The sequence below is a fragment of the Rissa tridactyla genome, chromosome 3 (genome assembly GCF_028500815.1).
Source record: "Rissa tridactyla isolate bRisTri1 chromosome 3, bRisTri1.patW.cur.20221130, whole genome shotgun sequence".
Lineage (NCBI taxonomy): Eukaryota > Metazoa > Chordata > Aves > Charadriiformes > Laridae > Rissa > Rissa tridactyla.
In genome coordinates this window covers 6,778,190-6,804,092 of record NC_071468.1, presented here as the reverse complement: position 1 = coordinate 6,804,092, position 25,903 = coordinate 6,778,190, and the positions used below count along the sequence as shown (strand labels likewise).

General features: G+C 37.3%; 1 protein-coding gene across 10 annotated transcripts in view; it reads left to right on the top strand.

The window, feature by feature from the left end:
• KIF16B (kinesin family member 16B) overlaps window positions 1-25,903 on the top strand; it is a 140,411-nt gene that overhangs the window by 33,228 nt on the left and 81,280 nt on the right. For all 10 annotated transcript variants that reach the window (XM_054194584.1, XM_054194585.1, XM_054194586.1 and 7 more), the window contains exons 11-12: window positions 476-541; window positions 3,877-3,936. In XM_054194584.1, coding sequence (XP_054050559.1) covers window positions 476-541; window positions 3,877-3,936 — 126 coding nt within the window. The remainder of the gene's footprint in view (window positions 1-475; window positions 542-3,876; window positions 3,937-25,903) is intronic.

The following is a 25,903-nucleotide window of genomic DNA, read 5'->3' as shown; positions in this document are numbered from 1 at the left end:
ATAACAATGAGTATTATTTGTGTGTGCGTGTTCATAGTAGCTTTCCTTTTCTAAGGCCGGTTACCTTTATTAAAGATAAGTAGTATACATATGTTTTATAGCAAAATGGTTAACTGTTGATGCATGATAAATTTTCACATTTAACAGAAACGTAAAGATAGATGTACCAGGAACTACCTGTTAGAAACTTGTGTCCCATTTCAGTGTGTGCATGTGTGGCAATGTGTATGCATAGTGAATGAAAATAATACTCCCAAACTGATGATTTGTGTGTGATATATCTGCTCTGACAAGATTTCGATTACTCTGTTTACGGTATTTCAAGGTAAAGTGATGTATGTTGGAGTTTAAAATACTTCATCCTAAATAAACAAACAAGTTGAACAGTTGCATTTCTTTTATGTGATTCCAGCAGAAATTACTACCTTTTTGCTTCCTTTTTAACTTGATGATGTTTACTTTTTATAATTTTTAGATCGCACTCTTGGATTCTCCAACAGCTTTAAGTATGGAAGAAAAGCTTCAGCAGAATGAAGCAAGGGTGAGTTATAATTTCATAATACAGCTTTTAAACACAAAAAAAAGGAAAGGATGAGGGTCTGGATGCAAGAGTCTTGTTAATTTTCAGTTGTTTTTTTTTTTGATACATAACTAAATTTTCTTCCACCAAACAAGATTTTCTTGGTGCCTTTTTTTTTTTTAAAAAAACCAAACAAACAAAACCCCACCCCACCTGTGTGAACTTGAAATTTTGTTATCCTACTGATGTAAGATAACATAACTAAGAACAAGGTATATCTTGATATTTGTATAATAGTTGTAATTAATGAAAATATTTGTTCTCAGACCAACTTTCTTACTAACAAAGTATGTTCATAAATAGAATAGAGAGGGAAAAGCCACTAAATCAGAGTAATCAGTAACCAGTAATGACAGCAACAAAGCATTTAGTGTGCAGAAAATACAGTAAAAGATTTATGGGGAAAAAGGTCAACTCTCTTACGTTTTCAAGTAATCAGTAACTTGTGGTGTAGGTTTTGAGAAAATTTCAGTCTTTAAATCTGGTATGTACAGATACGTTCAGTGCCTAATTAGCTGTGTTTCTTTGGGGAGAGTCTAAGATCTAGGTGAGCGTACTTCATGGTGTGTCTCACACCATTTTCTTTCAATAATCCATCTGGGAAAAATTCCCGGATGGTTTAGATACACTCATAGGGTCCGAAACAATATAGATGTAATGGTACTCTCATTTCTCTTAATTTGAAATCTTTCATTCTTTATTCTATCATTCTATGTTAATTCTTTTCTATGTACACGCCTGTCTTTAAAGCCTACTGTTTTAGAAAAAAAACTGGTTTAGAAAAATAGTTTTACTCAGATTTTGAAAAGAGAAAGAAATACTTTGAAAGTATTTGAAATCACTCAGCTACGTGGCAGCAAATTTATATACTAATGTATTTAGTTGCGAATGTAGTCAACAAGATGCCAATCAAACGTAGATATGATGCTTTTAAAAAAAAATAGGGGCTTCTTAGCTGGTTTAAATAGTAAGGTTTACACTGGCGCTGCTCAGACCTTTACAATTAGCGAATGAATGCATTGCTTTGAGAATTTTGTTTTGACTTAAGTAATTGGTACGGTATCTCTCTGCTCTTCTCAGGATTCCCATTGGTAATACCAGTTTTAAAGACATGTTGAAATACTTTTCAGTGAAATGATACTTTAAAAATGAAGTTCTTGACAAAAATGGACAAAATATGCGTATTGGTATAAACCATAGCTGCAAAGTAGACGCCAGGCTTCTCCACAACACAAGCTTCAAGCTGGAAACGCATTTTACAACTCTGTAGGGTGTGTAGGAATCCTTACTGTGTTGTAGTCAATAATTAAAGTAGGACCCGCATAACCATAGTATGAAACTTCAGTTACAAATTGTTTTTTTTTTTTTTTTTTTTTTTTTTTTTTACATTCATCCTAGGTTTTAAAATATTTTTAGCTGAATCGGAGATGAATAATATTGTTAGTATGTGTAGTATGCTTTTATTTTTGTTTAAAGCTTTTTATTTTATTTAAAGCTTTTATCTAAGTGTAGCTGAGTAATATAAACTGCTGACTATGTGCTAATTAGAGCATGTTATTCATGCTCTGACAGTAATCACTGCTTGTCCTGCTCAGAAGTGCTGGTCCCTCTGTGTGGGGAGTATATCGAGCATATTTTATTATCTTTTGTCAGCCTCATTAGAAGGTTATGTGATTACTATTCATGATAATTACAATAGATGTAATTACTGAAAGTTCTTAGTAGATATTGCAGTGGTTATAGCTTTTTTATAATTGAATGAATGCAATAATTAATTTGTTTATACAGATCTAAAGACTTTATCACCATATTTAAATTATCTGACAAATATATGGTAGCTTTCTGTAATGAGTTGATTTGTCCTTGTATAAGACGAATGTTTAAAGGATTTCTGAGCAATAAAAATTGTTCTAGTATGGTGAATAGACTTACGATGGACCTTCTTCATGTTTTTCTTTGATCTTTTCAATTATTTTTTGTTTTAACATTCTGATTAGCAGCACTAGGACTGATATGATGCATTGAAAGATGTATTTACTTTTCTCTGTTGAAATATTGAGATACAGGTAGAAAAGAGAGAAGCTTCTTTACTTCCCATTGATTAATTTGCAGCTGATCTGCAAAGACAGCTGGGATAGTAGGTTGAAGGTAGCAAATGTGGAGATGTTCTGATGAGCTGCATTGATGACCTTTTTTTTTTTTTCCTACAGTGGTTTTATTTGTAAAGTAATAAAGGGACATAGTAGGTTTGTTTGGGTTTTGTTGGTTTGTTTTTTTTTCAGCTTTGTGCAGTTGAAGTGAATACATATAACAAGATTGTGTATGTTTTTACAAGTCTATGTATTTAATTCCTGCACAGAAATCTGGTGATTTAAAAAATGAAAGTGTGTGTGTGTGTATCTATATGTATATTCTGTTTACTGGGGTTATGATTCCAAGTCAGACAGAGCTTTCAGGTGGATCTGCCTGAAGCACACTGCATGCACTACTTTCTAAAAAATCTGAAAGACTCTGAAATTAAAAGATCCTTTACTGATGCGGAAGCTGTGGAAGTTAATTTATGAGACGGACAACTAGACAAGTAGGAAAAGCAGGACATAACCTAAGTGTTCGTCACCCAGCGCTCTCCCTGTCTGTAATTTGCAAGCAGCTTCTCACTTCTGTGCTGATTTTAACTAAGTTAAATTTTGATCTGTGCGGATTTCAACCGCGTGGTGCTTAGCAATACGGTTTAGTGATGTTTTTTGTCGGAGTTAGGTTGGTGGTTGGACTAGATGATCTGAAAGGTCCCTTCCAACCAAGGCAATTCTATGATTCTAAGTGTGTGATTACTAAGTTGCAGCGAACTTTGATTCTTTCTCGAAGGCTGCCTTCTTCCTCTGCATGCCATTCTCTGGAGGGTATTTTAGCATGACCATGCCTACCTGCACTTTCGGAGAGGAGCTGTCGTCTTGTTACAGCGAAGGGATCAATCTGTGGCAGCAGACTTTGTCGGATTGATGAAGCACTGCGTGGAATTATTCCATTCCTTTGAAAATTCCTGCCATTATTTGAAGTGGCTGTCCCTCTCCTTTGTTTCATTTAAAACCATAAATAAGAATTTTGTGATTTTTCCTTTTTGAGACAGAGAAATTGTAGGTATGACCACTTACTGCAGGAGCAGCAGTGCTCGTCTAGGTGTTTAAGTGTTAAACTTGACGAAGAATTGTGCAAATATTTAGTACTTCTCTGAGAATGCATTACCAAGGACTTTAGAAGAGATGTGATTTTTTTCCAATATTTGTTTTCTTTTATAGGTACAGGAACTGACCAAAGAGTGGACAAACAAGTGGAATGAAACTCAAGATATTCTGAAAGTAAGGAAAATAAATACATTTTCAACTTGGCATTTGAACTAGCCTTAGAGTTTTTCCTTCAAAAAAATGTTCCTGTTCTAAGTCACCTTCTTTAGCTTTTTTTAATAACACAGACTTTTCTCAGTCTTGTTTTGGTTTATTCCAAAGAGTTAGTTTTTGATAGATTTGAAGACTAAATATTCAGGCACGGTGGAATTCTTGAATAAGAGTTAAAATAATTATTAATAAAAATAAGCACAACTTTTTTCTTCACCATAGTGACCTCAGTGTAAAACAGCTTCTCTCTTACAAATCTTTAAAATACTGAATGTTTTTCTTGAGTTGCAAGCAGAGCAAACCTGGGGGGAGCACAAGTGGATCTGTCATCCCCTCGGTGTTTGTGTTGTATGAACAAGACCTGTGAATAATCACCGTTCGTGTTACATTGGGTATCTCAGTGAATGCAGCACGTAGTGGATAGATTTTTGGGTTGGCTTTCAGATTCACGTTTCAGGCAGAAATGCCTTGTAAAGTTGAAAAACAGCTTTAAATGGGAGTTCTGCAGTTGAATCTTTGCACGTTTAATACAGATCCAAGAGGCAACTTGATGATTTCCATACTGTGGTTTTTGCATGAGGTAGACTGAGACTCCTGTGTTCTCTGCCTCTGTTTGCCTCTCTGCTGTCCAGTTGTACGGGTAGGGTTTTACGTTAGCATTTGGCTTGCGATTATTCTGAGGTAGTATTTTAACGGGCTATTTTATGGTTCTATAGATGCATACAAGCGTACATACATGCATGCACACACACAGAGAAGAGTAATTCCCACAATTTCTTTTCCATAACGTAGACTAACATTTTTTTGTTGCCAAGTGTTTTAACTGTTCTGTTAAATAAAGATTTTGAAAACAAAGCTTGAGCTTTCATGACTTGCTGTATATGCTGAACATAAACTTGTTTAGAGTACAATTCAAGCAAGCATTTAGAAGTAATTTTTTTTAATTCTCCTTATCGCTGGTCTGAAACTTGGTTTTTGCAGTTGTTTTGCTGTATATCACTTTTTGATTCCTTTATTTTTTTTTTGAAGTTCACTTCCATGTCTTTTATCTGACTTCCAAATAAGTTGAACGGCTCCATGCTTAAAAATAAAGCACAAAGAGCATAGAGAACAGAGCAGGGCTGGTAACTGCCTGGCAGATGGCGTGACAGAATGGACTGTTTAATGTCTGTCCAGATACTGAACTGGGAATTACCATTTGCATATTCCTCTGAGATCTTTTGGGTCCAATTTTTGCGTTATTTTGAAGCATCTATACGTACATAGAACTTTATTAATCCTCTCTTTGCTCAGGTCTGGATTGTGGAGGTCATTGTCATATGGAGAATTTGTGAATTTTGGTCGGTTGTGAAAGCGATGTAGCATATGGGAAGTTTTTAAAGCATTATGTCGAAATTGTACTGATTCTTCCACAGAAATTACAGAATTGTAGGAGGTGTTAACTGAACAATTCATGTAAACAAGGGAAAGCTGCATTTGTTAAATAGCTGAATATAAAGGACTTAAACACAGGAGCTTCTTCTGGTACAGAGCTTTTGTTAGTCTAATTCACAGGGCTTCTGTATTTTGCGCTTTTATATGCTGATATTTGAGTACATGAATATAACTTGTATTTCACTTTTGGGTTAAAGGCAGTTGATAAAACTTTCTTGGCCCCAAAAAATTGAGAATCTGCAAAAGATTTCTTGGCTGTACTGTGTTATTTTACACCCTTTTACTGAAGCTATCCGTATTTTTATTCACTTCTTGTTTGACAATTCCCGAAATCACTGCCAGCATACGAGTGGAAAAGGGCTTTTTTAGAAGTTTGCGGGGCTGAGTAGTTAGAAAGCTGATTTTAAACTACAGAGAGCAGCGGTGTTTCTTGTAACGGGCTCTCCCTACAAGTTCACTGGCTTTTTTGTTTTGTTATTGATATAACCCCTTTTGCATACAGAGACCGTAGGCATTGTTCATTTGTAAAACTAGAACGTCTCGGCACCCTATGAGAAATGAGACTGTTTTCATACGTCCACCTTGCTGCAGTCACAACTGCAACTTTTTCCGTGCCATAATCCAGTAACTTTCAGGACATTCTTCATTGAGGTACTTAGAACTTCGAGTTTGTATTTATGTTTAAAAGCTCCTTCTCCTTGCCTCCCCCTGGGCTTGTAGTCCTGAGATAGTTGTTGCCTTTCAGTTCCTGCCCTGCGGTGGACTTGGAGAATTAATAACCTTTTGCTTTTCAGTCCCTAACACCTTTTGTTCCAGATCTTTTAGGCAGTGGATTTTGAAAATTCATGTAAACAGCTACCTATTACCTATTCATATATGCCTGCCAGATGCAAGTGGGCTCGCTAGGAGACGAATGGGATTTCCTACTCTATTATATGCAGTTATGCATTTTCACGCTAAGTTCTAAATATCGGAGTTCGCATGGTTTTGAATTGTTCTCACAGGCTGATGGGAAAATCTGTTAGTGTTTAAATCCAAAATAATTGAAAGGATCTGTAAAATACAGGAAGGGCATGCAGGTGTCTTCCATTAGATCAACAGATATTGCTGGAAAAAGTTACCTGGCTTTTACTGAATACAGTGCTTTCATCTGGCCTGACAAAGAGGTGATGCATACTGTTTTGCAGGGAAGATGTTCCTCAAACGTGTTCACTCCTGCCAGTTAATTTGAACCTTGTTTTAAATTAGACCAGCAACATCTAAATGCTACCTTGAAAATAATTCGTAGAGAATGGAAATGCTATCCAGATAGAAAATACTGAGGAAGAGAGGATACCGCGTGAAGGCAAGCTTTGGATCAAAAGTATTTGGCAGCTTAAAATTCAATTATTTCGGTCGGCACAGTGCCATCTGTGCAGCTGACACGTACACCCCAGTATTCTTCCTTATTTCTCCTTGTAGCAGAAATCTCCTTTGACATTTGTCTTTCTGTAGTTCACCAGAAGTTACGTTTTTCCATCAGCGTGCGTCTTTAGACTGGCTATGTTGGAGTATCCTATCTTTAAATGGTGTCAGTTCTGGATTTGGTTCAGAGCCTGTATGGCTCAATGTCATTATTAGCTGTGAACATCTTGTATAACTTCTCGTCTACACTGTTGTCAGATTGGACGTGCCTTGGGCTGGTGATGGTAGTATCGATAGTACGCTCTCTTTCTTTCCTGTATTTTGAAGAAGCCCAAATCCTCCCCTTTTCCTCATGCAAAGATTAGGGCACTGCATACATTTGGGTGTTGAATTGTGCTGACTCCACATGAAGTATTCTTTACTGGGTAGCGTGCCAGCTTCTTGGCGTTGTTAATCTCTCTGAAGCGCCAAGCAGTGTTTCCAGTGGTGGTGTTGGTTTCAGCCTTGACCTCCTCACTATCATACAACGTGACACTCCAACCTCACTGACCTAGTATTGCAATCTGTCTTCTGTCTCTCTTTTTTTAATCAAAGGGAGAATATTTTAATGCTAAATAAACTTAATAAGCATGTGGAATGATGCTTCAGCACTGGGTAAAATACTGCATTGAAAACCAAGGCACTGGTGTTTGATTTAAAGCCTGTAGGCTTTAGGTTATTTCCTGAAATGTCACCAGCTGTGAAAAAATCGCACTTTACAAACCAGTACTGCTTTACGTTGTTTCTCTGTCTTTGGATGTCTTGCAACTTCAGCACTTATTTAACTCTAGGATTTCGCTTTCATCTCACTCTCATTGAATCTTTCTATGGATTTTTTTTTTTTTTTTCCCCTTCTGTTAATGTTCTTCCGTACACATCCTGAGAAGAGGAGGAGGAGGGAAGACTGTTTGCTCTTTTCCTTAGTGTATTCCTTTTTGTATTGTTCTGTTAAAGATCAATCCTGGGGTCTGTAATTTCTTTGGATGCTTTCTAAGATGTTAGGGTAACCTATCCAACTTTCGATTTTTCTCTTTCTTTGAGGCTTTAATTGGTACAAAACTACTTTTGATGTGGCTGCTATATTAGGCTGCATGCGTTGTCATTCTCCTAGAGATCTTTATTTCTTATACTGGCATCTTATTTTTGTCATCTTTTGTGCACGTTCCAATTTCTTTCACTAACCTTTAGCAGCTTTTATATTAATCTTCTTAAAATGTGTACTCTTTTATATAATTCTCTGCTGTTTTTTCTTCCCAACTTTCTTTTAAATTTCTTCTCCCCTTTATCGGTGGTGTAGAAATTGGTCTGACTTTTAGCTTTTGCCTTCTTTGATGTATGGCATTTGTACCTAGCGTTAAGGTATTTAGATGCGCTTTTTTTTTTTTAGTTTTAAGTAGATTTAGAGTTACCTTTTATTTTGTTATCCTGTTTCATTCTCATCACGTCATTAGCTTTGTGTGTCAGAGCTCAACTGATGTCAAAGGATGCAGAGAGATCTGCCTTCACAGAGTCTATTAAAGAACAGGGTCTCTTTTTTTTTTTTTTTGGTGTGTGTATGTCTAATTCTCATGATCAATAGTTTAACTAGTAGCTGCTTCAACTGGCTTTGTCCTGTTGGATTTAGTGACACAGCTGCACTTTCATCAATAATACTAATTCTGCTGCAGTACTTTACCACATGTTGTGTAAATATGTTATTGAACGCTGTTGATTTGGTCTTTTCGGTGCCCCTTTGCTTGAGTAATGGTTAATAGTACATTTTTATGGCTTAACGATGGTGGTTGCAACCTGGAGAAGAAAACTGTTGCTAGTTTGTCTATCTTCAAGCATGTACCTTTTTTTTTTTTTCTTTTAAATATCATGCCTTTTTGGGGGGGAGATGAAATACTCTTGACTTGCCATGATGAATAAATAGAGACTAACACCAAACAGTTCTTTTTGTAGGCATGCTCGTCTAAACAGGGGAATTTTCTTCCTTGAGGAATCTCAGCCATACCTAGGAAAGACACTAGGAGACCAAAACTCAAAGTAATTGTGTTGCACTTTATGTGGTGCTGATTAGGGTGGCAGAAGCTAATAGGTTTTGATTTTAATAATTTCCTTTCCATGCTGGCTTGTATACTGTAGTGAACTCTGTCAAGAGCTGTTTGCTGTTCTGTATAAATGCTGTATTTGTCTACATTTATTTGCATTTCCAGATCATTTAAAAAACACAGTTGCTGAATAGTATTTAAACACTATTATCTCAGTTCTTCTGCCTGTAAGGCTGGGCATGCATCACCATTTTCCTGTTTTATGCCTTTTTGTTACTTCCTATTAACCTTGACTGGCTTCTCTCCTTTTCCTCTTCGCACTTATTTTGTGTCCTACCCCAGTACCTTGCCCTTCCATGAGCATTTGTTTCCTTCATTCTTTCATGTCTTTGTTTTAACAACCTCAGTCCTCAGGTGAAAAGCGCTCTCAATTAACACCTGCTACTTTCACATAAAATTCTTGTCGCCTAAATCTGCTTTTTGATGGCTGTAGGATAGAGAACCTGTGCAAGCTCTTGGGCTCCTGAAGAACGAACTGTAGAACTTTTTAAAAGTACTTATAGCATCACTAATCATGACGATAGTTTTAACCACGGCATGAGCTTCTTGCCAGAAAACCAGTATGTGCGACACTTTCCCATTCAATGCCCTTAGTAACCAGCAAAATCTTCTGGCTTTTGTGCCTATTCCATAGTAAAATTACTAGAAGTTTAGGAACCTAATGCATAACGTAGTTGTCCTAGATCACTAATAAATAGCTGGTTTTTTTTTTTTAATTTAGAAATATATAAATTATATAAAATTATCTGCTGAACAAAAAATACATCTTTATATTTGTAACTATTTGTATCAACCTAATCATTTTACCATTGGGTAAATTGGGTATTGGGAAAATGGCATATTACGAAGTTTTTGCAAAAGGCTCCAACATAGGGTTTAATCCTGCCCTTAAAAAGTGCTTGTGGCTTTTTAAGACTTCTGGCCACTTGCCTTTGGAACATAGGTCCTGAAATGGCTGTATTTACAGGCTGAATGGAAAAAAAAAAAAAAGGGAGTTAGAGGAATGGTATACAATGTATACATGGTACTGTATTTCAACTGTTCATTTTCAGCTTTGGCATATGTGTTTATTTGTATGTTTGGCAGGAATAACACTTGTTTCTAAGGTTTTTTCACATTTCAGTAAGTGAATAGTTTTTGTAAAATTGTTGCTAGTTAGACATGTTGGTGTTGCATTTTGGTTAGAATGTCTGTTGTTGGCTGTGTTTGAAGCACAACTGTGTACTTTTAACGGGAGACTTAAATCTGTACTTTTGTTTGAACAAATCCTATTTGTTATTTTAGAACTTCTTCTATTTGTCATCTGTATTAGACAACACTCATTGCGTGCTTCCAGTTTTTGTTTCCTTTCTACGAGCCGTGTCTTCTGCTTGAATTTTGAAGAAAGAGATTTAAAAATCGCTGCAAAATTAAAACAGGATTGCATATCCATGGAGCTGGCAGAAAGAATTTTAAGTCAGATGTTACTGCTGAATTTGCTTTCTTTTAGACAAGTTGATAGAATAAATAGAATAACAACTCTGTTCCTAGGGATGTTTGTTTTCTCAACAATTGTTTGCCCTCCAACAATGTTGTAATGTATGTACATTTATCAAACTGAATTTATATGGAAAGGAAAAATGTGCATTTGCATTAAATAACCTCTTATTAACATATTATGCTTAATAGGATTCCCTTCAGCTGGCTTGTGAATGTTGTGCAGAAGACAAGATACTAAGAAAGTTTTAAAAGGGCTGATGTTAATTATTTGTGTCTATCTCAGCCAGAAATCACACAACGAATGATAAATAGCTTCTCTTTCTCTAGAAGCCTGTTTCGATGTGGTTTTTGTGTCTTGCACTAGATGTCACTGTAGATACAAAAATCAGGTTCTTCTGCATGCTTAATTCAGATTGAATTCAGATATTTTAAGGCAGAATGATTTGCAAGATCTTGACTTTCATTGCTGTTTGGATCTACTAAAATAACATTATGAGAATGCCAAAGCTTTGGTTTAGGAGCAGGTCCCGAAAAACTTGAGTAACTGTTTTGACAGAAATGCTTCTGAACAACAATTCACACGTGGGATGCACCGTGAAGTCATTATGTACATTCAAAATTATTTCAACTATTTATCAGTACGCTTTTCAACGCTCTTTTTGAAATGACTGTGTATCTAGAATGCTTGACAAATTACTTTAGCTAAAGCCTTTAAAACATATTTATTTGCTTAACTTTGTCGCTGTGATGTTTTAGGGATATAAAGAACAGTTTCTGGGAGAGGTAGTATCGTTTATTTGACCCAGGTAGTATAGTGGAGAAAGCCAACAGGCTTTTGGACACACAGATCTTTCACCAGGCCACTTCTGCTATTTGCTTTCTCTTTTAATGGATCTTGCGGTTGAAAAGCCAGTGGCAATGATGTGCAGCTTCTATTCATAACTGTTTCTTTTAACATTCTTCTCTTCATTAGTCACTTCTGTAGATTTATAATTGAATTTCAGTACATTAAAATTTAATGAGTTCATTGGGTTTTTTCCATTTTTTTTTTTGGAGGAAGTTGTTGGAAAACAAGGGAATGTTTACCATTCTCAATCCTTGTACGGTATTTACCCACAACTCCTGCCTCCTGAGCAATGACAAGTAATATCTAGTTTAGCTCTCGGTTTTGTTAGGGTTTGTTTTCTTATACCTGGCCTTGTGCATTGTTTATTTATTTCCCAAGTGTAGCACTTACTGGCAGTGGTTGTAGGCTATAAAATCATCTATTCTGGTGGTGCAAGTTAAAGTTGGGATAAATTGTCATTACTAAATGTCACAAGCTTCCCTTCTCCAAAGCCTCTACAGATGGACTTTTTGTTCTTTGGGGTGTCGGTTCAGAAGCTGGGACATGAAAAAATAGAATTATATGTCCCCCCTCGTCCTTCCCCCTAGCCCCTCTTTTTTGTTGTTGTTGTTAAGATAAAATGAATGTATTTACATCCCAGGATCTTTATGCTATTGGTCAACACACAGATTTCTGCTTTGGAATTTGAGTTTGGACAGAGATCATCAAAACATGATTTGTTTTTCCTTAAATAGACATTGTTTTTTCATACTAGATTACTGAACAGATGCCATTATTAAATGCTAATTATTACTTTAACTGATCATCCCCCTTACTTCAGTATGGGAAATATGCTTAGGTCAATGCAGACTGAGAAGAAAGAAAATACAGTAGAGAGAATTTTCTGTAAAAGCAAGCAAACAGAAACTTTTTAAGGGTTGTCCTGAGATACACATTGGTTTTCCTTCAGGAGAGCAGCTCTCATTGCTCTTCACTCACCAGTGATTTTTTTTTTTTTTTTTCTTCTTCAGTGCTTTGTCCGCTCTCAGCATTGGTTTGCTGTTGTCAGAGGAAGAAAAAATACTAAATTGGGAACTGGTGCTACTGATCTACTGTAGCTCTTTTCCTAATAGAAACACTATTGAAAGGGTCCCAGCCACCTGGGGAACGCTGAGTGCAGCAGTCAAAAGTAGATTTCAAAAGAAATAGTTGTGTGATTTCAAGTCTGTCTCTGCCACCTGTGTTCATCTTATTAAGAAACCTCCTTTCTCTCTTGCAGCCTCTTTAGCTGCTCGCAATGCCTCTGCGGTGGTCTGACCACTTTTAACTTTCAGTTTCTGCTAGAAGGTCGCAATCAAGAGATGCCTAATGCTACTGATTGTTTTTTACTTCAGTTTTAAACCGTTTTTCCCACTTGAAACCACCTGGACCATGAGAGAAGCACGGTCGCAGGCCGCTATTTCTGAGCTCACCAGCCACGGATTAAGGCAGGGTTGAATAGTTTGGTTGATCCAGGCTGTGCATTCCAAAAGAGGCCCTCCGGTTTCTAGGAATAACCATACTCCCAAGTATTTTGCTGCCATCCTCCTTACAACTGGGGCCCTGCATTTGTAGATTATCCAGGCCATGCTTAGCTTTAATCCATCCCTAGGGCTTGTAGGCGGTTTTCAAATGAGAGGGAGTCAGACAGAGTGAGTTGCTTTTGAAATCCTTTCTACAGCTCAGATGCCACTTGTTCAACAATTCCTCCTGGACATTTGGTCTGCTTTTCTATTAATTTTCTTGTGGCAGGAAGGGGAGCTAAATTGAAAGCAGTGGAAGCTCCTGATTTAGCCTGTGGAAAAAAGAAGAAGAAATATACCCTGAAAGCTGTTTCTTCTAAAGGATCAGCAGAGACATAGCGAGAAGGAGAAAAGACAGAATGTAAATTCCTCGTTGGACTTGGTTATGGGAGGGTAAAGAAGCATTCCAACATCAACATTTTAGACGAAAAACATGAATTTATCTTGAGTCCCTCACAAAGGAGCTGTTTCTAATGGCAATGTGTATTGGATATGAAACACTAGAACTGTTTTATTCTCCTGGTGTTTTTAGCAGTATATTTAGGAGTTTATTACGGCATGATTCTGATAGCTTTGAGTTACGTGGTACTGTTGTGCACCTGACTTAATGTCTAAACTGGCAATTGAGCATAGCCTTGATTCATGCAGCCATTCTGCAGTAGGAGTGCCACCGGAGCGATGCGCTTGTTCTTTGTTCCTCCCAACAACAGAGAATATATTTTTAATGAAATCCACTAAGAGATGTCTCAAACACAGATGGCAGCACAAATCTGCCGCTGCTGCAATCAGGCTATATTCCTGAAAAACGGAAAAGGCAGGTCCAGTTTCTGATTGCCATGTGTCTCTTCAGGTTCAGTCACTCTATACCTCAGTAGCCGGGCTGTGTGGGGCAAGAACGTGGTGGCGACCAAGCTTATGCATCTTTCTTTGCAAAAGACTTTGCTAGTCCTTAAGTCTGTTTTTTCTTCTTGGTAGTTGTTGCTTACTAGCATGCATAGTCCTACTCCTTTCTTCAATTTCTTTCAACAGCGACGGTTACGTTTTGGCCCTGAGGAAGGGCCTAATAGACTTTGAGTAATGTAGGTTGATTTTTACAGAAGTAGGGATGAATTTCTAGGTAAATTATAAACAAAACAGAACTCCAGATAAATGATACACTTCTTACTTCTCCCATCCCCCAAGAAACACACAAAAACTGAAATAGCTTTTAAAATGAATAAATGTTTTGGCTATGAAACTAGTTGGGGTTTGGTTTTTTTTTTTTTGCCCCCTCTAAAATTCCATGACTCGTTCATCATCCAGCTTTAGCAACAAATGAGGTAGGAGTCCTGTAGATAATAGTCTAGTTCACTGCATTCTCTTGATTCATTCCCAGAGTACAGTCCATGGAATGAATTATTCACAGGTCTTGTAGAAAATATATGATCATGTAATTAAAGGCTGTATTGTAATGCATATGGGAGAAGAGGATGAATTAAGATAGCCAATTGCTTTTTCTCCCAACCAGGCCCCTTTCCCCTTTTTAGATACCAGCATGAAGAATACCGAGGGCAGAGATGCTGTCTCTTATCTGGAAGGTATAGTACCTCCTGCTAGGAAGGATCACTAGAGGCAACAAAAGTCCTGTTCTCTGCCCCAAACGTCAGTGCTGAAAGATGTAGACTTATTTTTTCCTTTGAGACTAATGTATGCTTACTGTGGTCACCCACAGGAAGCTGTGAAGAGGCGAAGCCTGCCCCACTTGAGACATAGCAAAATGCTCTGTGTGCCTCATTTTTGGAAACGGAAGAATAGTTTTCCCTTAAACCCAAGCCGGTGGGGGCAAAAACCAGCCTGCAGCAGATGCTCCAGCATGGAAAATGGAAGCTTTGATGGTTTAAGTTTTATAAGCCACTGGAAAACAGGATTTCACAGGCTAGTGTCCAGGAAGCTCAAGCAGCCAAACAGGCACCTCTCCTTAAAATTAGCCAAATCCTGCAGCTCTATTCAGGGAATTTTTCTCAGATGTCAGTAGTAGTTCTGTCTGTACAAGTTCTAAAGTGTCGAGGAGCAGGCACTGCAACTTGTTAAGTTTGTCCTTGTAATTCCAGGAACAATGGCCAAATATCCTGAAAAATTACTTTGAATCTGCCAAGGCTTCTAATGGAAATCCTTGCAGCACGTTAAGTATTGTGGTGCTTTGGGGTGCCACTACAATAACCGGGTTTCTGTGTATTAATAGGCAGCTGCATGTCAGCGATGAGCACGTGGCAATTGGTTTTGAGGGGGAAAGAGAAACAATAAAAAATGGAAAAGGTAAACTGACCTTATGAGAGTAAGAGCTGCTCCTGTAATTCCTTTTTTCTTTAAAAGAACAGAGTTAATTTTACACTGTTTTAGCTTCGCTATCTTAGCAGTTCCTCATTTGAGCAGTTCTGCATTCTGCATCTGCCTTTTTAATTGACATTCATTTCGGAGAGCTATTGATGCCTGTGTAGGCTGCTGCCGGAGCACCTGCACTTTCACAGTAAGCTGTTCACGGCAAAACTACGGTTTTCTGATCTTGGTTGTTGCAGACTCTTTAATGGTTTTTCTTGATTGATGGGGGTGGTGTGGCCTAAAGCTCTAGGAGACAGCGAAAAATCCGATTAGGAGGCTTCTTCTCAGTTGTGGTTTGCTCTGTGGCTTTGCAGAGTAGAGGTTTCTTCCTCTTGGAAGACTAAATTGTCTTAATTGTACTCAACTTTCAGTTTTAATTGTCCTGAAACTGACTCTGGCAGCCAGAGAGATGGTGTTATTTCTTTGTCCCATGGACTGGAAGGAGAAGACATAGTAGGAATCTGTTCCTTATTTAATGTACGTATGTACAAGGGAATCAATATGACCTTTCATAATTGCTGATTATCTAAATAATTTATTACTTATAGAGGAAGAGCACAGTCTTTAATTTTCAAAAGCATTTTACTGAAGTCCTAAGGGTAGTACAAAATATAGCTTTGGTGTGTCCACGGGTTCTAAAGTGTACACCTCATCACTGATAGCGTGTTTGTATTTCCTCCTCTCTTCCACTTGCCTCCCAAATAGCGTCTACTACTTCTGTGGCGGATGATTCAAAACTTATTTCGTTATTCCAGAAACCATGCCTGTGGCAAGCTGAGCATAGTAAAACATAGGTGAGAAATTTGATATTGTATATACAGCTTTGTAGAATATACAAAAAGCTTATTTAACAGGCACCCACTGAAGAGAGGAGCAGCATCACTGATACAATGTGGAACAAAACAGCTTTTCCGAGTTCATGTGTAGGCTGTCACTTTAATGGGAATCTCAAATATTTCATAGCTGTTTTCTTGGAAGAGAATTATTTTTTTTTTTTTCACCCTGGCATTGTCTTTTCAATCACAATTAGACACAATCGAATTTCTTTCAGCTGCTGCTCAGTGTTTTGTCTCGGCTGATCTTTTTGTGCTAAGTATTTTGTAAGGGAGTCAGCCTGCAGAGCAAGAGGGCTGTCCGTGTAAGCAGTTCTCATCCAAAACATAACAAGCTAAATCCTCAGCTCTGTTTCTCCCTTCATCTTTTAAGGATTTATTACTAGTAAGCCCAAACCAGATTTCACAATCTTTTGAAATCTTTTTTTCTCCTCTCCTACCTTTTGTTCCTGTCATCCATACAGTCACGTTGACAGTAAATATGTTCTTGTGCTTTGCAGTGAAAGTTCCTTGTTCCTCTTTTAGTTCTTGGAGTAATATTATACTTTGATAAATCTTTTTGTATTCTAAACCATTGTATCAATAACTTTCCTGATTTCTAATATTTCCTGGCATATACTTCCAATATTTCCTAATATTGGCAGGGTGGCTACGTATATGCTAGTTGTCTGGAAAACTGTTGATGAAATGTCTGCCTGTCTTCCAGGAGGCAATGCAGCCTTCAGAAGCAAGAAGTGGGTCTGTTCCATCTCTCCAATGCGTACTCTGGATAGTTTAACCTATCAATGCAAACACGGATAGCTCTGAACATACCTGTGTTGTTTCCAAATCATTTTTCTGCCACTGTTATTGTAGGTTTTTCCACTTGGTCCATAGCAAGATTGCTTTATTATGCAGAATATCTTTTTCTGGTACACTTATATATTTTCCCCTCTGACTATGAGGATGTTATTGAGACATATAGTATAGAGAATACCCAGCCCTGACAATCTAATATAACTTAATATCCTTCTCTTTCCACTTCAGCGTTCCCACAAGGAAATCAAAAATCTTGTCAGCAGTGATTGACTCATCCAATAGTCTTGTTAAAGAGACTGCAGGTTCAGTTTTATTTGTTGGAGGGTAAATTGCTAGCGTTTCAGGTTATCCCTATTTTAGGTACTAAAGCATCTGTTAGTGCTTGAAAGTATCTTAAGTGCCTAATTCCCATTTGTTTTCAGTTGGATTTGGCTGTATGAATACTTTGAAACCACAGGGTTCAGACAGAATGCTGCGGGGTAGTTAATTTTTTCTTTTCCCCAGCACAGCTTCTTTCTGTGTGGAAGTCTCACTGTTTTGCAGGAATTTTTTCAGCAAAAGATTTGCAATTTTGGGCAGCTTCTGATCTAGCTGCAGTTCATCCATGAATATCACCTTTTCTACATCTGGAGGTTTTTACCGGTAGGTAAATCCAGAAGATGTAATTAAGACCTATTAATCCACAACAGACCAGTTAAGGACTTACTCTTCTTCAAAATGTCAACTTCTGTGGACCTTTTTTGTTAAATATTTACATTTAATTTCTTTAAAAGTCTGGTTTGCAGCGTCTGGACAAACTGTTGCTGAAGGATTCGTTCTAAATGTGTGTCGTTAAATTCTTGGATTTTCTGTACAGCACATTTATGTTAAAAAGTATCTTTCTGCATGAGCACATCTTCAAATCTTTGCTTGTCAAAGGTTGGAAGTCTATTTTTGTTTTCAAATGTTTCTCATTTTCCCTTGTGTTCTCATTTTGTGGCTGTGTTCACACAGCATAAGGAAACAAATCTGGAGGTGGGTTGCGTTTCAAAACAAAAAGCACAGTGTTTCAGCTTCTTGGATTTTGGAGCACTCAAAAGGTGCTCAAACGTTAATTATGTGAAGAAGCAGTCTGATGCCGTAAGGAGTGAAACTGATTTATTACCACCCCTTAGAAGCTTCTTACCATCCTCCTTCATTTCCATTCCTGAGCCCAGGCTGCAATATCAGACTTCTGATTTCGATTGGGTAGTGGCATGTTCAGCACAAGGGTTTGACAAGGTGATGGTAGGCCAAGAATAGTGCTGACGTGACCCAAGAAAATACCATATTTGAATCTTTGTAAAAAGCAATGACTGGTCTCTCCTGTTTTTTCAATAGAATGTGGGGATGTTTGTTTCAAAGAATAATTTCTGGTCAAGGGAAACAGTTCAAAATCCCATACCCCAGTCATCATGGGAAGCTTGATTGCTCTAAGGAACAAGATAAGCTGACCAGAAGCTTTTTGGGGGGGGGGGGGAAATCAGAATAACTAATCGTGGATTATGTTTTGTGTGAAGCAACAACACATCCTTGTTGTTTTTTGGGGTTTTTTTATTTTCCAGTGCGATCCACCTGTCATTTGTCCTTCTGCACCTTCTGTGGTGACAGCTTTTTTTAATAGGAACTCTAAGAATATCAGAGTTTGGAATATTGATATGGCAATAGCTCTGGAATTTTCATTTATTTCCTGATTACATGCTGCAGGGACACCTGAATTCTGAGGGGGAAAAAAAAAATCTTAGGTAGAGGGACTATCACATAACCAAGAATTATCTGTTTTAGAGAGGAACTTACAGTTTTGTTTTTCTGGTGTTTGTTCGAGTTGTTAATTGGCCCCTATAGGAATGCACAAATCCATTTGCCTTTTTGGTTACATATACACCAACTTACTTGACGTTTGTAAGGAAAGTTTTTTTTCCATTGAGAAATGCAACTGATAATGTGGCAAATATAAAATGACACTTTGGGGCAGCTGAAATGTTTAAAATGCCCAGCTGAATTACGGTAATCCCCCTGCCGTTTACTTCTATTTACACAGTCTTTAATTACGTGATCACATCGTGGTCTCTCATTATTTCTTTCTCTGGTTTCAGTCAACGGAGAGGTGGCTGCAAAATCCAACGTGGAGTTCTGAGATGTGGAGAGAAGGAGGCAGTGTTCTGATGGACCTTGATTGGTTTCAGAGTTAGGGTCATATCTAGGGAGCACAGCAGAAAGGCAACGGAGGATTTCAAGATTAAAGACTCCTTCAACCCAGGGAAATTGTATTTTATTGTATCCTTAACCCAGGGAAATCTGAGAGGGTATCTTTCTGAGGAATTTTCTTTTGGACGTTTTCCTTTAAAGTTGCCAGTCTCTTAAGACCTAAATTGATTAGCTGAATTTAAGACACTCATTAAGACGCTTAATTGAAATATGCCTGGGAGAGAGAATTTGGTTATATTTGGTTTTATGTTTAAATCTCTATAGTTTTGTCCCAAGTTTAAGCTGCTTTGGATAGGAAATCTAAAAGTTTTCTCTATTTTTAAAATAACATACTTAAATGTTTAATGCCAGATTGCCTTTGGTAAAGCAATAACGAAGTTTGTTCTGAACTTACAAGTAGTTTCCGGGGGTCGTAAGCTTTTGTTTACCACAAATCTTTTTGGTCTTAATCCACCTGTCAACTGGTTTCATTAAGAAAGGACATTGTACCTGTTAAATTCAAGCTGACTTCGATGGCACATAGTTCTGGTTGGCAACATTTGTAAAAGTTATTTTTGACCTGCTCCTGACAGTTTATGTTAATGAAGCATTTAAATGAATATTTCAAACACCTAGTCGGCTTTGAAATTGCTAAAATTTGACTTGTTATGAGGTCTTATTTAACTTCTAAAAATAGGAAACTCTTAGTGTCTTCCCTGCCTCAAAGGCTTAGCGTGGAACCAGTGGATTTGCCCTCCATTTGTTGTGGTTGGTGATATTTACTTGCCAGTCGTTATAAGTCATTGAAAAGTGCTCCACTGTACTGCACATCGGTGCATTAATCTTTTATTTTGAGTTCATTTACGTAGAGGGGTGAATTACCTGCACTAGATCTATAATTTTGAGATGTACCTGTCAGGAGTCGCTGAGAATTCAGGTGAGAGGCAAAGCTGCCACGATACGCAGCATTGGTGCATTAATATTTTCAAGTCTCAGTAGGGTTATAAAAATAACATAAAGCTTTGCTACTGAAGAAGAAAAACTTGCCGCATTTTTTACAGTATGTAAATATATCGAATGCCATACCACCTTTGGTGAACATGACTTTCTTTTCTGTTATTTTGTATTCGCTGGCAAAAAGTAGTGGCCTGGAGGTTTTTCTGAGAATGCAAAAAAGATGACAGCTGTGCAAGTTAGGTTCAAATCAATCATCGAAGTGCAAAGGGCAGTGATTGCTTCTTGAGGTTTGAGGTAGATTGCTTTGCATTTTCTCCCAAAACGTGCAGCAGATTTGTATCTTTAAAGGAAGTGTTATTTTCTGTTAGTAGTTGGCAAAGCTAACTACTCTGCTAAGTTACTCCATTTAGGGCTATATGGGCCCTAAATTTCAAAAATAATCAAATATGGCGAAACTGCAGTCTGCCAAGATATACTGTAGTCCAGATTACATAGATTGCAAGAGTTTCTCTCCCTTTTGTTTTTTTTCCCATTCAATTTTAGCTGAATGTATAAAAAACGTGATGGGAACTTTACACTTCAAGTCAATATTTGGAATGTCTACCTTGGCTATCAAATATGATTTAAGTTTTGGTGTGTGGGTTTTTTTCTTTTTTTTTTTTTTTTTTTTTTTCCTTCTTCCATTAGATATATTTCTTCTGGCCGTGGTTTTAGGGACTGATGCCAGATTATAGATTTAACAGTATAGGTTGTTTTTATTTAATTAATTTTAAAGGACACCTCCCTTTGATACAAACAGTGCATGTTTCTTGTGCATATATTTTGGGCCTTATACTCTTGTCATCTTGTCCTTTTCACCCCCTTCTTATTAATGTTTATCCTCTTTGTTTGACCTACTCTTTTTTTTTTTTTTTTTTTTTTCCTATGGATGCTTTCATCTTGTTTGGCATCTATGCATGTGATTCATTATTGTTTCTAGTTAAAATTGAGGTCCTTCTATTATGTTTACAGTTCAAGCATGTGGCGTCCCCATACGCCGTTCTTTAAAGAAATTAAATTACTATATTGGGCTATTGCAAATTAAATGACTTGTTCATTTTTATTTCATTGTTAAAATTGTGAAATAAACTGTGGTTTCATTAAATGTGTTTCATTAAATGTAATTAAAAGGCATGGGCATTTCCTGTGTCTCTTCTCCTGGCTTTCAGTCCTTGTACCGTAAATGCTGCGATTTACAGAATTCAAGTCAATTTACAGTATACTATGTATATGTATACAGTTTTTATTTATATGTACATACACATGTCTCGTATACTGTTAATGATAGAATTTGAGTTTCTTTTTAGGTAGGGTTTATTTCACTGGAATTTGAATTAAGGGAAGATGTGGATTAAGGAAAAGTTTTTCGTTTCCCCAGCTGAATTTACCAGCTTTACAAAAGAAGAGCGTCAACGGTCCCGCTCACTTCGTGACGTACCACCAGTGGCTAATGCCATTTGTGCCAGCTTAAAGCAACGATGATTTTATGCTTTGGGTACACAAAATCAAGCTGATAGTTTTTAAAGGGCACTTTATTCTGTCTTTTTGTAGCATCCTCAAATGTTTGCCTGGAGATCAAAGTGAATATATTTTTTGCAATTTCTGACCTTTTAATAGTCCTTTAATTTGCATTAAAAAAGCTTCACGTAAGTGACAACTCGTGTTTGCTGTCACTGACCTAGTAAAACCTAGGACATTATTTCTGGGGAAAAAAAGTAAGGTAATTATACCTTCGTCAATTACCAGAAATGTCGTTATAAACTCCGTTTTCAAGAGGAAATGAAAGAAAAATAGTCTGCTAAAATGCTACCTAGCAGAACTAAACATTCAAAGCTAAATGCAAATGATAAATTCAGAACTGCTACTCTGACCTACGTTCATTATGCTGAAGTAAATTGTGGAGGGACTCAAAACCTTGACTAATATTCCCTCCTGAATGGCTTATATTTGCTGGACTGGTGAGGAGACTTTAATTTTAGTGAGACTTTAATTTTAAGAAATGCTTCTTTTGGGGAAGACTTCTTTAAAATTTTTTATTTTATTTCTGCCGTATGTCTTTCAAAAATTGGAACAATCATAACTACCTTCTTCCCTGTAAATCTGTTGTTTTTTAAATATTTCATTAATATTAATAATGTTGTCTGTGATCGTTTCTAGAGATAGCTGGTCCTGGTTTGTCTGCTCAGTGCGTCCTGGAGCTGGTTCTGTCCATCTGTGATCCCTGCTGGAAAGAGCTGTAGGACTTGTTCTCATCTCTGTGGATATCAGTAAAGCATTTCACCCTGGGACATATTGGAAACTATTTCCTTAATTAGACAGCGTGGAGATTAGAATTTAAATAAAATAAAAGTGGTTATAGAGAGGATGTCATGGAAGCGGTGGTACTGGGAGGGGAGGGAAGTTGGTAGTCGCGTTGTTTTTTTCGGGAGGTGGTGTTAGAGCTCATTTTTGGGCTTGATCATGTTTAATAATTTCCTTAGGTGTGTTAGCTGGTGAAGTTTGCTGATATTAAAGCTGGGAGACATAATTTGTCTTGCAGACATGTCACAGAGGACGGGATGGCTCTAAGGATTAGAATAATAGGAGGGTGATTGATGGTAAATAGTTCGCAGTGCAGAAGCACTGGGACTCATAAGAACTTAATACACCATGGAAGGGGAGGAGGATGGCATGAGGCTTGACTGTCATGAGATAGTACGCCCGCATGAAAGGCAAATGAAATCTTGGAACGATCAGATAGATGCTTTGTGCAGGAAGTGGAAAATAGGGGTGCCGTTGTACATGGTGCTGGCAAAATTGTATATACATTGGGTACATGGCATGTAAGTCATCAAGGTCAAGGAAGGTGACCTTGAGAGAGGATGTGTTAAACACCAGGACACGGGGAGCCCGGTCATATGAAAGGAGATGCTTGGAGTTTAGCCTGGTGTAAGTTAGTTGGGAGAGTGGCTGTGACTGCTGTCAGCAGCTATAGCAATGAATAAATGCCAGAGAAAGAAAATAATTGTTTCAGCTGAACGTCAATAGTGATGCAAAATACACCGGTATGAACTGACTATTAGTTAGTTCAGACCAAATATTTGAAAACAATTTACGTTATATCACAGGTGAGAGCCTGAGTATAATCTACAACATGATTTATTATGGTATTTGGGAACTGTACTTGGTGTCATAGCAGGTCGCTTTCAGTTCTTTCCCTTCAGGCAGGAGAAACATTGCTGGTGTTTTAAGCAGAAGTAAAATTCCTGAAGTTTTGCTTAAATTACAGAAGTAATCAAGTAAGCTTTCTTGTGTTTTGTAGGGCTTACTGGGAACTTTACTATATTTTCCGTGTGGTCACCCCTTAACATTGTGAGTGCAACTTCAATAGTTGGCTGTGTCTTCTTTATAAATATAGTAATTAGCATGCAATGCAGTAGAAAGTTCAGAGGAGTAGTCCATCTGTTTATTTAGCATTTTTCTTTCAGAACAATTAAATCTAGAATTATTCAGATAATTGCTGTAAATAGAAACAGAAGTCTGCAGTGTATTCCTCTTAAATCCTGCTGTTTCTAAGGCATTTAAAAAACCTCTCCAAACATTAGGACTGTACCACCCAAATAATGGGAATAAGCTTTGAGTGGAAAATAACAGTTAGTTGGTATTTAGAAGGGAAAAAGAAATAATGTAGGGATGGAACTGGGCCATGGTCTCCAGCTGTTTCGTACAAGAGTGGTGATCTTGTTGCGTAGCTGAGTTTCCAAGACTTGCTTTTGTTGGAGCTCTTGGGTAGACTTTTGATTTAGTAACAGGTTGCTGTTTCACAAGAGTTTGCTCAAACACACCATGGAAAAGCTTCGTGGGTTTTGCATTAAACTTGAGGCTGTAGCAATTCTGAGTCATGCAGAATTACATGCAAATTGAAGTCTAAGACCGAATTTAGGCGTTGTCATGAAGGACAGTTATTGTTTACCAACGTCATGTGGAATATAATATATTTGCAAATGTTTTCATAGCTTACATAGAAGGGAACCTCATGCTGAAGGATCGTCTGTCTTAGATTAGTAGGCGAAATATTCCCCTGTTTAAAAAGAAAAAGAAGGGGGGGAAACATGATGATAAACAGTATTTTTTTTTCATTTGTACTGAAAGCTCTCATTTTTCACAAGGGTATTTGATTAATGTAGATAAACACAAAAATGTGTGGAGGGTAATATGGGAATAATAAAAGCATCACATATCCCCATGTGATGGGCTATCATATCCCAATGACATATCTGGAAAATTAGTTGTGTCTCTAAAAAAAATTGTAACTCTAAGGATAAATCAGACTTCTGCAGAATGCGCAGATGATACATACAATAATAAGATAATATCTTGTTGATCTGAGTTCCTGCTTATTGGATAATTTAGTTAGGGTGTCAAAGCAATCTATTAATATGGAAAACTGCAGAGTAATTTAGCTTTTGTTCTTCAATTGTTTGATGGAAGCTCTAGTAATTTATTCAACTAAACTATTCCTGGATTTCATTCTGTAAAACCTCACTGATCTATAATTTACCTTGTTTGGCTTTATAATGCGATGACAACCCGCAGTTAAATGCGAAAAGGATTTACAGGTTAACAAAGTTTAAGTGAAAAATTGTGCTGATAAATTGGAGTTTTTAGTTTTCGTAGTTGTCAGGATTGTGAGAGGGATCTACACAGGTTTTTACTATCTAATGCAAATTAAGTGTTGTGATTTTTGTCTCTTCATAAGGCATGCAGTGCACGTTGTTATTAAAATATAAAGCTATGGCTGTAGATAACACTGGGAGCATTGCTGCGCTTTGTTTATGCAAAAAATTAGAAAGCTACATGTTATTAGAAGGGATACGATCAGAATGAAAATGCAGTGGTTATAGAGTTGTGGGGCTAGACCTTGTCGAAACTAAGCAGAAAAAGGAAGGACTCGGTAAAGACAGACAACAAAAACAGTCCCCCAAAGAATTTTTCCTACTGTTTTCTCGAAAATGCCAAGAATTATGAAAGGTTCTGCAAATGAAGCAGTTAGGGAGGTGCCCAGGAAAGGAGTTCACTCTTCAGTCAGAAGGGCTGCTTCCGTGTTTGCCACTTCTCTGCACAGACCCCTTCAAAGGTAACTCACCAAAAGCAGAAAAAGCTGCATAATGAATCATTGGGTGATTTTTTTTCATACCACAAATTTGAGTTTCAAGTAGTAACAACTTTCTTACTCCCTCAACAGAAGATAAAAGCAGTTCATTAATATCAAAAAAAGTGTAAATGTGAATGAGAAGTGTTTTCTTATGTTGATTTTTATGCAGAGTAGCTGAAGAACTCATTGCTGTAAGAATTTATTTTTTTTTAAAGTAAAAAATTATCATGAGTCAAAAGAGACTGAGAATTTTTATTGATAGCATAAATTCCTAAGGCATATTTACTGATAATATACATTAAGACACTTGGAAATCTGGTTTAAAATCAAACTTCAAACATTCTCATCCTTTGTACTGCTGTTAAAGAAAAATTATACTGGCTCAGATTAAATACCCCAGTAGGTGAATTAGGGTTTATTCAGCAGTACCCATTTTTGGAATATAAAACAGGGCAGGCGGATAGCAGTCCTTCCCCAGAAAACTTCCCAGGCTTTCTGCGTTTGTGGGTCTTGGAGCTATGGAACCTCAGGCAATGGATACCCTGTGCCTTTCCCCAGAAGTAATTCCCTTTTCTCGCCATTTCTCCAGCTCATTTCTTGCATCTGTGTAAATTGTTGATGTCCACAGTGCCTTTCAGTTTAACAAGGGGTGGCTTTTTGGTTGTGAACTCCTGCTGAAGAATTTTCTTTTCTGCTCCTCTAATTCTGTGATCTGCGGGGTTTGGAAAGAAGCATTTTCACGTGTCTTTGAATTACGAGCAGTAGAGGAT